Consider the following 13,250-nt stretch of genomic DNA (forward strand, 5'->3'; position numbering starts at 1 on the left):
TGCTGTCTCCATGACGACCGGACACAATAGGCGTTGCACGAGATCCGAAAGTCGGCATCGGTGCAGACTCGCTGGTGGAGGGTTTTATAACCCACTACCACTCCCCGCTAGTTGGTTTGGGACGGACTTAATATGGCAGACCCTCCGCGGGGACGCGCAAACGGAGGGGTAGTGGGTAGGGAGAGGGTGTAGTGGGTAGGGAGAGGGTGTAGTGGCCGGTTTGAAAAAGGGCTAGACACACGTGCAAAGAAACAACCAGAAATAAACGCAACATCCTCTATTTCTTCTTCTGACTTCCGGTAAGATGGCGGACCGGGTGCAGCGTATTTTCTGAGCTCCGTCTTTTTGTCCTAATTTTACACATACTTTAAAATCCACCTCAATTCTATGTGATCGTATGAATCTCTAATACATCATACCGACGCTTTAACCATACAGTGCTCCGGAAATTGCAGCATGAAGACGAACAAGAAGCTCTCTTCAGCCCGCAGTAGCTCGGAGATTTACGGTCATGATGATGCTAAGATGGAGGTCTCTACCGAGAGCTCCAAAAGAAAAGAGCCTTTCTCTCCAGCGAAGAACCCACCAGCAACTAAAAAGAAGGACACTGGGTCAGAGGAAGGTAGGGAAGGAATGAACGAAGTCCTGAACACTATAAACCAGCTAACTGGAAAAGTGGACACTCTAGGTACAGATACAGCAACACTCAGTGATGCTAGCTAACATAGCTAAAGTAGTTGAGTTCAATGCTGCAGAAATAAAGGACTACTCAGAGTAAACAAGAAGCGAGTCGTGCGGACCCATGTGACACTGGACTAAAAGAAAACCCTTCAAAATAAAAGCCAGACAAAAGACTAGACACTATACTAGTGTAACGGGTGTGCCTGTCCTGCTGAAGTTCTAAACTTCACTGGATGCACATCTGTTACAGGTCGTGATATCTGCGTTGTGTTCTGTTGTTGTGTTGAAAGAAGAAGTACTCGGACCACAAACTGCTACTGGTTACTCATTTATTGTGAACCGTGCTGGCTGCTGCATCTGCACAAGTCAAAAAGAAATACAAAAGTCTCAGTAACATGCAGTCTCTCTCTCACACACACGCGGGTCTCCAGTCCCTGTTAGCAGATAAACACAAGGGAAACCCTGTAGCACTTGGAAACATGTGTCTGCTAATAAACTTCATAAAGTTCATTTACAAGTCTACATTTAAAACACAACTCTTCTGCATGTTCACCAACTTAAAGAGTAACCTCCAATTGCAAACTGCTGCATTTTACATTGTCTATAACAAGAAATAGTGCTAAACCATGAGCAGAGCAAACTATCCCTACCTTCTCTCAGTGAGCTTAGCGCGGACTGAGAGAAGCACAACACATGACGTCACGCACACTGCGACCTCTTAAAGTGACAGTACAGGTATTAACAGTTGAACTCATAGATTGTAAAAATAATGGACGGGACAAGGTCCCTGGTGGAGTGAAGCTTTTATTTGTAGAGCTCCCCCTGCTGACTGGCTGCAGTATAGGTCATAAACTCCGCCTCCTCAGTGATAACAGACGGGATGTGGGTCAAACCTAAACTCTGCTGTGATCATTAGTTATTATCACCCTACATTGTGTTCAAGTGCTCCTTTTTCTGTGAAGTTTGTTTTAAATAAGTTATTTCAGGTTGAAAAAATGGATTTTACGTCATATTTGACGATGATTGACAGCCGCCGATCTTGCGTAGCTCTGTTTGTGAATAGCAAATCTACATAGCGAAGGAAAGCCGAGACGCCATTGAACATTTCCACTCCGTGTTTGTCTCTCCTGGACTGACTGAATGAGTTGTTCTGCTGTAAACACATCTAACCAACCTGTGGGATTTAAGGATATCTGCGTTAACTTGGTAAGTTGAAATGTTTAATGTGCTGTTCGGGGGTAATGTTGTTACGCTAGCTAGCTAACACTGAAGTAGGCTAACGGAGCTAACGTTATGGTGTCAGTCATATGTTACTGATAGCTGGCTGTCACGGAAATTATTTCTCTTTTTATTTCAGTAAAGAATCGGGGGGAATCCTGATAAACTATGCTGCCTGTGCTTCATGATACTACAACTTAACTGTGCTCGAGATTCATATTAATGAACGATCAGATCTGTAGTCAAATTCAGCATATAGTTGCACATCACCGACAATAACTTTACTTTACGGTCTGTTAAAGTAAAATAGAATATGTCCTGATGGTCTGCATTATATAACTTTACTTTACGGTCTGTTAAAGTAAAATAGAATATGTCCTGATGGTCTGCATTATATAACTTTACTTTACGGTCTGTTAAAGTAAAATAGAATATGTCCTGATGGTCTGCATTATATAACTTTACTTTACGGTCTGTTAAAGTAAAATAGAATATGTCCTGATGGTCTGCATTATATAACTTTACTTTACGGTCAGTTAAAGTAAAATAGAATATGTCCTGATGGTCTGCATTATATAACTTTACTTTACGGTCTGTTAAAGTAAAATAGAATATGTCCTGATGGTCTGCATTATATAACTTTACTTTACGGTCTGTTAAAGTAAAATAGAATATGTCCTGATGGTCTGCATTATATAACTTTACTTTACGGTCTGTTAAAGTAAAATAGAATATGTCCTGATGGTCTGCATTATATAACTTTACTTTACGGTCTGTTAAAGTAAAATAGAATATGTCCTGATGGTCTGCATTATATAACTTTACTTTACGGTCTGTTAAAGTAAAATAGAATATGTCCTGATGGTCTGCATTATATAACTTTACTTTACGGTCAGTTAAAGTAAAATAGAATATGTCCTGATGGTCTGCATTATATAACTTTACTTTACGGTCTGTTAAAGTAAAATAGAATATGTCCTGATGGTCTGCATTATATAACTTTACTTTACGGTCTGTTAAAGTAAAATAGAATATGTCCTGATGGTCTGCATTATATAACTTTACTTTACGGTCAGTTAAAGTAAAATAGAATATGTCCTGATGGTCTGCATTATATAACTTTACTTTACGGTCTGTTAAAGTAAAATAGAATATGTCCTGATGGTCTGCATTATATAACTTTACTTTACGGTCAGTTAAAGTAAAATAGAATATGTCCTGATGGTCTGCATTATATAACTTTACTTTACGGTCTGTTAAAGTAAAATAGAATATGTCCTGATGGTCTGCATTATATAACTTTACTTTACGGTCAGTTAAAGTAAAATAGAATATGTCCTGATGGTCTGCATTATATAACTTTACTTTACGGTCTGTTAAAGTAAAATAGAATATGTCCTGATGGTCTGCATTATATAACTTTACTTTACGGTCAGTTAAAGTAAAATAGAATATGTCCTGATGGTCTGCATTATATAACTTTACTTTACGGTCAGTTAAAGTAAAATAGAATATGTCCTGATGGTCTGCATTATATAACTTTACTTTACGGTCTGTTAAAGTAAAATAGAATATGTCCTGATGGTCTGCATTATATAACTTTACTTTACGGTCTGTTAAAGTAAAATAGAATATGTCCTGATGGTCTGCATTATATAACTTTACTTTACGGTCAGTTAAAGTAAAATAGAATATGTCCTGATGGTCTGCATTATATAACTTTACTTTACGGTCTGTTAAAGTAAAATAGAATATGTCCTGATGGTCTACATTATATAACTTTACTTTACGGTCTGTTAAAGTAAAATAGAATATGTCCTGATGGTCTACATTATATAACTTTACTTTACGGTCTGTTAAAGTAAAATAGAATATGTCCTGATGGTCTGCATTATATAACTTTACTTTACGGTCTGTTAAAGTAAAATAGAATATGTCCTGATGGTCTGCATTATATAACTTTACTTTACGGTCTGTTAAAGTAAAGTAGAATATGTCCTGATGGTCTGCATTATTAATAACATTAACAGTTGTTCAGTCTGCTCAGTGTGCACAGACTGTAAGAATAACAGGCTCGACTTTCTTCCATTAATATTTGGAAGAGGCAGAATATTTCTTCATGTGTTCAGATAACACTAAAGTTATTATCTGGTTCAATAATGTCTCTAACTGTTCGAAGAAAAGAAACAGAACGGACATGTTAACATCAGCAGCCGATGGTGAAATGTAATATGAACCAAACATGATTTGTACAAGGACTCAAAACAGGCTGATCATATTCTACTAAGACTTCAACAGGTTGACTTTAGTGTTAATTTACTTTAGTTAATATTTAAGACTTCAACAGGTTGACTTTAGTGTTAATTTACTTTAGTTAATATTTAAGACTTCAACAGGTTGACTTTAATGTTAATTTACTTTAGTTAATATTAAAGACTTCAACAGGTTGACTTTAGTGTTAATTTACTTTAGTTAATATTAAAGACTTCAACAGGTTGACTTTAGTGTTAATTTACTTTAGTTAATATTTAAGACTTCAACAGGTTGACTTTAATGTTAATTTACTTTAGTTAATATTTAAGACTTCAACAGGTTGACTTTAATGTTAATTTACTTTAGTTAATATTAAAGACTTCAACAGGTTGACTTTAGTGTTAATTTACTTTAGTTAATATTAAAGACTTCAACAGGTTGACTTTAGTGTTAATTTACTTTAGTTAATATTTAAGACTTCAACAGGTTGACTTTAGTGTTAATTTACTTTAGTTAATATTTAAGACTTCAACAGGTTGACTTTAATGTTAATTTACTTTAGTTAATATTAAAGACTTCAACAGGTTGACTTTAGTGTTAATTTACTTTAGTTAATATTAAAGACTTCAACAGGTTGACTTTAGTGTTAATTTACTTTAGTTAATATTTAAGACTTCAACAGGTTGACTTTAGTGTTAATTTACTTTAGTTAATATTTAAGACTTCAACAGGTTGACTTTAATGTTAATTTACTTTAGTTAATATTAAAGACTTCAACAGGTTGACTTTAATGTTAATTTACTTTAGTTAATATTTAAGACTTCAACAGGTTGACTTTAGTGTTAATTTACTTTAGTTAATATTAAAGACTTCAACAGGTTGACTTTAATGTTAATTTACTTTAGTTAATATTAAAGACTTCAACAGGTTGACTTTAGTGTTAATTTACTTTAGTTAATATTAAAGACTTCAACAGGTTGACTTTAGTGTTAATTTACTTTAGTTAATATTAAAGACTTCAACAGGTTGACTTTAGTGTTAATTTACTTTAGTTAATATTAAAGACTTCAACAGGTTGACTTTAGTGTTAATTTACTTTAGTTAATATTAAAGACTTCAACAGGTTGACTTTAATGTTAATTTACTTTAGTTAATATTAAAGACTTCAACAGGTTGACTTTAGTGTTAATTTACTTTAGTTAATATTTAAGACTTCAACAGGTTGACTTTAATGTTAATTTACTTTAGTTAATATTAAAGACTTCAACAGGTTGACTTTAATGTTAATTTACTTTAGTTAATATTAAAGACTTCAACAGGTTGACTTTAGTGTTAATTTACTTTAGTTAATATTTAAGACTTCAACAGGTTGACTTTAATGTTAATTTACTTTAGTTAATATTAAAGACTTCAACAGGTTGACTTTAGTGTTAATTTACTTTAGTTAATATTAAAGACTTCAACAGGTTGACTTTAGTGTTAATTTACTTTAGTTAATATTTAAGACTTCAACAGGTTGACTTTAGTGTTAATTTACTTTAGTTAATATTAAAGACTTCAGCAGGTTGACTTTAATGTTAATTTACTTTAGTTAATATTAAAGACTTCAACAGGTTGACTTTAATGTTAATTTACTTTAGTTAATATTAAAGACTTCAACAGGTTGACTTTAGTGTTAATTTACTTTAGTTAATATTTAAGACTTCAACAGGTTGACTTTAATGTTAATTTACTTTAGTTAATATTAAAGACTTCAACAGGTTGACTTTAGTGTTAATTTACTTTAGTTAATATTAAAGACTTCAACAGGTTGACTTTAGTGTTAATTTACTTTAGTTAATATTAAAGACTTCAACAGGTTGACTTTAATGTTAATTTACTTTAGTTAATATTTAAGACTTCAACAGGTTGACTTTAGTGTTAATTTACTTTAGTTAATATTTAAGACTTCAACAGGTTGACTTTAGTGTTAATTTACTTTAGTTAATATTAAAGACTTCAACAGGTTGACTTTAATGTTAATTTACTTTAGTTAATATTAAAGACTTCAACAGGTTGACTTTAGTGTTAATTTACTTTAGTTAATATTAAAGACTTCAGCAGGTTGACTTTAGTGTTAATTTACTTTAGTTAATATTTAAGACTTCAACAGGTTGACTTTAGTGTTAATTTACTTTAGTTAATATTTAAGACTTCAACAGGTTGACTTTAGTGTTAATTTACTTTAGTTAATATTTAAGACTTCAACAGGTTGACTTTAGTGTTAATTTACTTTAGTTAATATTAAAGACTTCAGCAGGTTGACTTTAATGTTAATTTACTTTAGTTAATATTTAAGACTTCAACAGGTTGACTTTAGTGTTAATTTACTTTAGTTAATATTAAAGACTTCAGCAGGTTGACTTTAATGTTAATTTACTTTAGTTAATATTAAAGACTTCAGCAGGTTGACTTTAATGTTAATTTACTTTAGTTAATATTTAAGACTTCAACAGGTTGACTTTAGTGTTAATTTACTTTAGTTAATATTAAAGACTTCAGCAGGTTGACTTTAGTGTTAATTTACTTTAGTTAATATTAAAGACTTCAGCACTCTACCAGGAGTCAATTCAATAGTTTACAGTTGATTTGTTGTGACTTTAGTTCAGCTTATTCAGAATTTGTTCAATACTCTTCTTGCTTTGTTATATAATAACTTTCTTGTTTTTAACACTATTTCTGTTAAACAAGATTCATTTCTATTTAAAATGCTCTTTTGGTTATTTCATTATCATATTGTTTGTTATAACTTTTTAGTTTTAGACTTAAATTTTAACCTCTCAAATAACAAAGCAGTCTCAAATCTTTTTGAGGAATTACAGCTAAAAATCTACTTTGCATACAGTACATCCTCTGATAAATACAGTGAAGTACTTTGATTGCATTTCTGTGGTGTTCCTGTAGGTGACCATGATGCAGCCAGACTGAAGCAGCACGTTGTGAAGGTGGACGCCATCATCTTGTCTTTGCAGCGCTGATTCTGAAGAGAACGCCTTCACATAGGACTCAAAGGTAAAATTGTCTCTCATATGATTGGACCGTGTTATTGTAACCGCTATCAGCATCAAAGTAATTTTAGTAACAATTTATAATCCTTCTTAAAATGTAAGGAAGACTAGCAGAAGATTTTAACAGCCTCTGTGGTTCTGCAAGAAGTTCATGTTTAACTTGTTCTTCTTTCTGTCTTCAAGGAAATCAGTGCTTAAAGGAAACAGCAGTCCAGACTCTGATTCCAGCTCCGGTGAGGTTCTGCACACAAATCTGATTATATGAGAATATTTAACATTAGTTTAATTCATCAGGCTGGCCCATGTGATGACAGTTTAAAATAATCTTCAATAGAAAGTGGCAGGAACACTTTTGTCTTAAAACATAAATTCATAAAGCTGATCATATTAATGGATTCATCCTGTCTTATTATATATTTTGTTTTTCCTCTTAAATAGTTCTCCTGTCTTAAAAACAAACTTTAGAAGCTGAAGTTTAGCAGAACCTGAGGACAGATCTGATTTCAGGTCTGAGGCATAAACATCACAGTAAAATTCATTATACTTTACATTTAACTCCATGATTGTTTTTCTTTATTACAGAAGATGCCCTCAGATTCAGATCCATCAACAACCCCTGACAACATGGAGGACTCGTCCCCTGAGCGTTTCCTGTCCTCTCTCCATGGAGTTCTTCTCTTCAGTTATTAACTCTTGAAAACAGCAGCACAACATGCCAGACTGTTTGACAAGTCTGTGATTGAATAAATGGAAATGGAATCTCATGTGTATCTTGTTATGCTTATTGGTTTTAAATGTTTAATATTAAATAAGTTTGAAGGCCATTTATCTCAGACGAGCCTGGCTGTGACAAGCTGAGCTCGTCTGTTAGCTTTGCTGTTGTCTTAGCTGTTGTTGGTCAAGAAGAAATTAATGTCAGTTCAAGGCCTTTTAAAATGTGAGCTATAAACTTAACTGCTAAATTATTTTACTGTGACCAACACTTTGTAGTGCTCCAGTTAATCAGAGACAGTCAATTCAGATTTAAAAAAAGTTTATTGAAACATTTTATGAAAAAAAAAACTTCAATAAACAACATCTGGCTTCATGAACCATGTGGAAAATAAGTAAGGGAGACCATCAGGTCGAACTGCTGGGACATAGGAGAAAGTATAAAAAATAATTTAACAAAGATCCTGGATGATTGTTTTACTGTTAAAATATGATGGAAAAGCAAATCCAACACAACCCTCCAGCATCTGGCCTTTCAAACACAGGGCAACATCATGGAGAGAAAAATAGCACCATTGAATATTGACCAGGATCTCTGTGTTTTATCTGAGGAAGACTATGGTAGCCTTCTCACTGTTCACTGTAACAAAGCTCCAGACTCTGTCCACCTTCTCACTGTTCACTGTCACAAAGCTCCAGACTCTGTCCACCTTCTCACTGTTCACTGTCACAAAGCTCCAGACTCTGTCCACCTTCTCACTGTTCACTGTAACAAAGCTCCAGACTCTGTCCACCTTCTCACTGTTCACTGTCACAAAGCTCCAGACTCTGTCCACCTTCTCACTGTAACAAAGCTCCAGACTCTGTCCACCTTCTCACTGTAACAAAGCTCCAGACTCTGTCCACCTTCTCACTGTTCACTGTAACAAAGCTCCAGACTCTGTCCACCTTCTCACTGTTCACTGTAACAAAGCTCCAGACTCTGTCCACCTTCTCACTGTTCACTGTAACAAAGCTCCAGACTCTGTCCACCTTCTCACTGTTCACTGTAACAAAGCTCCAGACTCTGTCCACCTTCTCACTGTTCACTGTAACAAAGCTCCAGACTCTGTCCACCTTCTCACTGTTCACTGTAACAAAGCTCCAGACTCTGTCCACCTTCTCACTGTTCACTGTTACAAAGCTCCAGACTCTGTCCACCTTCTCACTGTTCACTGTCACAAAGCTCCAGACTCTGTCCACCTTCTCACTGTTCACTGTGACAAAGCACCAGACTCTGTCCACCTTCTTCAGTTGTGCAGACGTTGATCAGCTCCTCTGGGTGATGGCAGAGAGGACTCTTCATCTGGGAGAGCTGCTGGTGTAAGGTCATTTCTACCACAGTGGATGAGCAGGGCGTCTGGCACAGGTGAAAGAAGGAGGAGGTTCCTTCAGACTATGTGACCCCAGCCTGACCTCTGTAACAGGTGTGCAGATGAAGGTTGAAATGAATCATTTTTAGTTTCTGTTGATTGTAAAATGGAAAAGAAAACATCACCTTTCTATTTAACATTTAGCTGGTGTATGACTCAGTGTGATTTTAATTTTAGAAGACTGTATTGTTAACAATAGCTTGTTTTTACAATACTCTTATGAAACTTAAATAAAGAGCACAGGATATATAACTTTTAACATGTGATTTTAACTTAAATATATTAGAAAAGCAGACATGAATCACATTGCAGACTATCAGTTTCTAACAGAATACAACATATCTTACCACCTGTAGCCTACGGTCTGTGGTGCTAACCTAGCTTAAATATAGAAAGATTTCGTTAAAAACAGAGGACCCAGCAGCCCACGTATTTTCAATAATGATCAAAATAGATTTTTTAAAACACAGTGTGTTTAAATATTAGACTTTGAATACGGTGGTTTGTTGTACTTACACATTTCTTCATCGTAGACCGGCGGAGCGCTTTCAGCGTAGCTGGGCTGCGTAAGTCATCAGGGCAGTACGCTAAATGGACGGGGCGTGTTACCAGGGCTCCTCCCCCCGGACCCTACTGCGCAGACTCTGGCTCCAAATGACGTCAAAATCGCAAGATGGAAGCGCCCGTAAGCGGCGTATTTTGGCTTCAAGAACGTTGAGTGGGAACAGCTACAGTGCGCGCCCACTGGTTTAAACACACACACAGACACTTGTGCGCACACACAGGTGAGCACACTTTCACCAGTGGAGGCCTGGGTGTGCACAATAATAAAAAGTCCTTAAGAACCATCAGAAAATAAAGTAGGCCGCTTAGCTTACTTCAGACTTTTCTGGGCATGTCTCTCTCTTTTTCAGTTATCGCAAATGTTTCTTCAGTCTCAATTTGTAAAATAAATCGTGAAAGAATCGTATCTTGAACCCAGTCTCGTGAATCATATCGTGAGTTGAGTGAATCGTTACATCCCTACATCAAAGTGTCTGTAAGAACATAGTTTAATAACAAAAAGCTTTTTATATTGAAAAAAATTGCAACTAGTGTTGCAATTTTCGCTTGCTTCCGCAATTTAATTGCAAAAAACTCTCTGTTGGACACATATCTTATTCTTTCCTAAAGATTGAGCTAGCTCAGCAGGTGTGTGAAGAGGTAGTATCTGACATAATCAGGAAGTGATCAGCAGCACATAGCTCATTTACATAATGCCAGCCTTTCTGTTCAACATACTGTCTGATCATATTCAACGTTTTGGAAAGGAGCCACAGGTCGGATTCGAACCTTTGCTGCCCGCTCTCCAGGACTTAATGATGATGATGAGAAACGTCAATCTTCACAGTCTTAGACAAGTTCCTTATTTTCTTTCAAAATAAAGGTAGGTTTGTATTCAAAAAGGAAGTAAAGTAACCTAAGCTTAAGGCATTACAAAATAAAAGCATTAAAAATGTTTTTTAAATTCAAAATAAGTGAATTCCAAACATGATTAAAATGTGATCAATTCTAGTGAACTATTGATTTTCAGCCTTTAAAAATAAAATCATTTGACAGCCCTTATTAATATTTAAAAAGCAGTTTAAGTACCGTTAATGTTTGTTTACTGTGTCCTGCAGATGTCCAGCAGCTGTTGGTGAGTAAAGAAGAGCTTCCACCTGAGCAGCAGGAGTGGAGCCACATTCTGGACCAGGAGGACACTAAGCCCCAACACATTAAAGAAGAACATGAGGAACTGTGGATCAGTCAGGAGGAAGAACAGCTTCAAGGACTGGAGGAGGCTGATACCACCAAGTTCCCCTTCACTCCTGTTTCTGTGAAGAGTGAAGATGATGAAGAGAAACCTCAGTCCTCACAGCTTCATCAGAGACAAACTGAACAGATGGAAACAGGAGCAGAACCAGAGAGAGACTCAGATCCAGAGAGACGTTTACAACCAGAGACTGAGGTCGAGACTGAAGACTCTTATGAACCTGAGACTGATGACAGTGATGATTGGCAAGAGACAAGAGAAGATCTGTCAGAATTAAACCTGAAAATTAAGAAACTAAAGACTGGTAAGAGACCACACAGGTGCTTGGAGTGTGGTAAAATATTTAACCATAAAGGCCACCTGACCAGACACATGTCAGTTCACACCGGAGAGAAAGCCTTCAGCTGCTCTGTTTGCAGTAAAAGCTTTACCCTAAGAGGAAATCTAACCAAACACATGATGATTCACACAGGAGAGAAAGCCTTCAGCTGCTCTGTTTGCAGTAAAAGCTTTACTCATAGACAAAGTCTGACCAGACACATGTTAGTTCATACTGGAGAGAAACCCTTCAGCTGCTCTGTTTGCAGTAAAGGTTTTACCCAAAGAGGAAGTCTGACCACACACATGTTATTTCATACAGGAGAGAAACCCTTCAGCTGCTCTGTTTGCAGTAAAAGCTTTACCCGAAGAGGAAGTCTGACCACACACATGTTAGTTCATACAGGAGAGAAACCCTTCAGCTGCTCTGTTTGCAGTAAAAGCTTTACCCAAAGAGAACATCTGACCACACACTTGTTAGTTCATACAGGAGAGAAACCTTTTAGATGCTCTATTTGCAATAAAAACTTTACCCTAAGAGTACATCTGACCAGACACATGTTAGTTCATACAGGAGAGAAACCCTTCAGCTGCTCTGTTTGCAGTAAAAGCTTTACCCAAAGAGGAAGTCTAACCAAACACATGTTAGTTCATACAGGAGAGAAAGCTTTCAGCTGCTCTGTTTGCAGTAAAAGCTTTACCCGAAGAGTACATCTGACCAGACACATGTTAGTTCATACAGGAGAGAAAGCTTTCAGCTGCTCTGTTTGCAGTAAAAGCTTTACCCGAAGAGTACATCTGACCAGACACATGTTAGTTCATACAGGAGAGAAAGCTTTCAGCTGCTCTGTTTGCAGTAAAAGCTTTTCACTGAGACAACATCTGACGTATCACATGTTAGTTCATACAGGAGAGAAACCCTTCAGCTGCTCTGAGTGTGGTAAAAGGTTTGGTTCTAAGAGATATCTGACCAGACACATGATGATTCACACAGATGACCTTCTGAAGTTGTTTGCAGTAAAAGTTTTACCAAAAGAGGAAATCTGACCAGACACATGATGATTCACCCAGGAGAGAAATGCTAATCCTGTGCAATGGTAAAACTGATCAAAAGGATTCCAAGTTAACAACATCACTAATGTGTATTCATAAGTATGTATTGACTAACAGATGTATAACTGTTGTTATAAAGGGATATAAGACAATTCTATTCACAGAAATCTGTCTGTACTTTTTTGACATTGATGTTTTGTTGCTGACATTTGAACCAGTAAGTTGGGATCAGCTATGACGTTTGAATTTAAAGTCTTTATATTGTTGAAAGATCAGAAAGAGTTATGCATTTGTTGAATTTGTTTTCATCATATATTTACTTTTTCTTTTATTATCATTTAATCAATTTATCATTTACTTCATATATTTACTTTTGTTATCACTTAATCTTTTCATCATATTCTTTCATATGTCATATTGTCGCTACGACTTTTGGTTTTTGGCTTTTATATTTCCTTTCAATCCTACACACACCCGCGGTACCTACGCACCTGTGAGGTCAGGATAAGTGTACCAGACTTTGAGCAAAACCACATACGAAATCGTAGGTGTATAGTGTTTCTGCGTATCTGCCTGGTTCACGGTCATCAAGCTAAAACCACATATGAACTTAGTATCACCTGTGTTACCTTGTATGCTTTGACATCAAAACCACATATGAACTTGGTATCAACTGTGGATGTATCTCGTTTCTGCAAATATTCATTGTTGAGGTTTTACAGAATGTTGGAAAAAAGAGACCGTCTGGCTATAAAAACGCAG

General features: G+C 35.8%; 2 protein-coding genes across 6 annotated transcripts in view; both read left to right on the plus strand.

Annotated features, from left to right (window-relative positions):
* Positions 1-13,157, plus strand: part of LOC132979350 (gastrula zinc finger protein XlCGF57.1-like) — a 32,921-nt gene extending 19,764 nt beyond the window's left edge. The window contains exon 3 of the transcript XR_009674047.1: positions 13,081-13,157. The gene's annotated coding sequence lies outside the window, so the exon portion shown is untranslated. The remainder of the gene's footprint in view (positions 1-13,080) is intronic.
* LOC132979231 (gastrula zinc finger protein XlCGF57.1-like) lies at positions 313-13,157 on the plus strand. Of its 5 annotated transcripts, none has more exons than XM_061044869.1 (4): positions 1,459-1,887; positions 7,096-7,203; positions 7,383-7,881; positions 10,984-13,157. In XM_061044869.1, exons 3-4 carry the CDS (start codon positions 7,785-7,787, stop codon positions 12,480-12,482), a joined length of 1,596 nt encoding a protein of 531 aa, XP_060900852.1. In that variant the 5' UTR covers positions 1,459-1,887; positions 7,096-7,203; positions 7,383-7,784; the 3' UTR covers positions 12,483-13,157. The 5 variants fall into 5 exon arrangements, 4 of the variants coding, with proteins under 4 accessions (XP_060900836.1, XP_060900852.1, XP_060900860.1 ...); XM_061044877.1 differs by lacking the exon at positions 1,459-1,887 and having other exon boundaries at positions 6,947-7,203; positions 7,383-7,432; positions 7,782-7,881; XR_009674041.1 differs by lacking the exons at positions 1,459-1,887; positions 7,096-7,203; positions 7,383-7,881 and adding an exon at positions 313-622 and having other exon boundaries at positions 10,984-12,986; positions 13,081-13,157.
* Positions 13,158-13,250: the final 93 nt, after the last annotated feature.

This window comes from Labrus mixtus, chromosome 1 (genome assembly GCF_963584025.1).
Source record: "Labrus mixtus chromosome 1, fLabMix1.1, whole genome shotgun sequence".
Taxonomy (NCBI): Eukaryota; Metazoa; Chordata; class Actinopteri; order Labriformes; family Labridae; genus Labrus; species Labrus mixtus.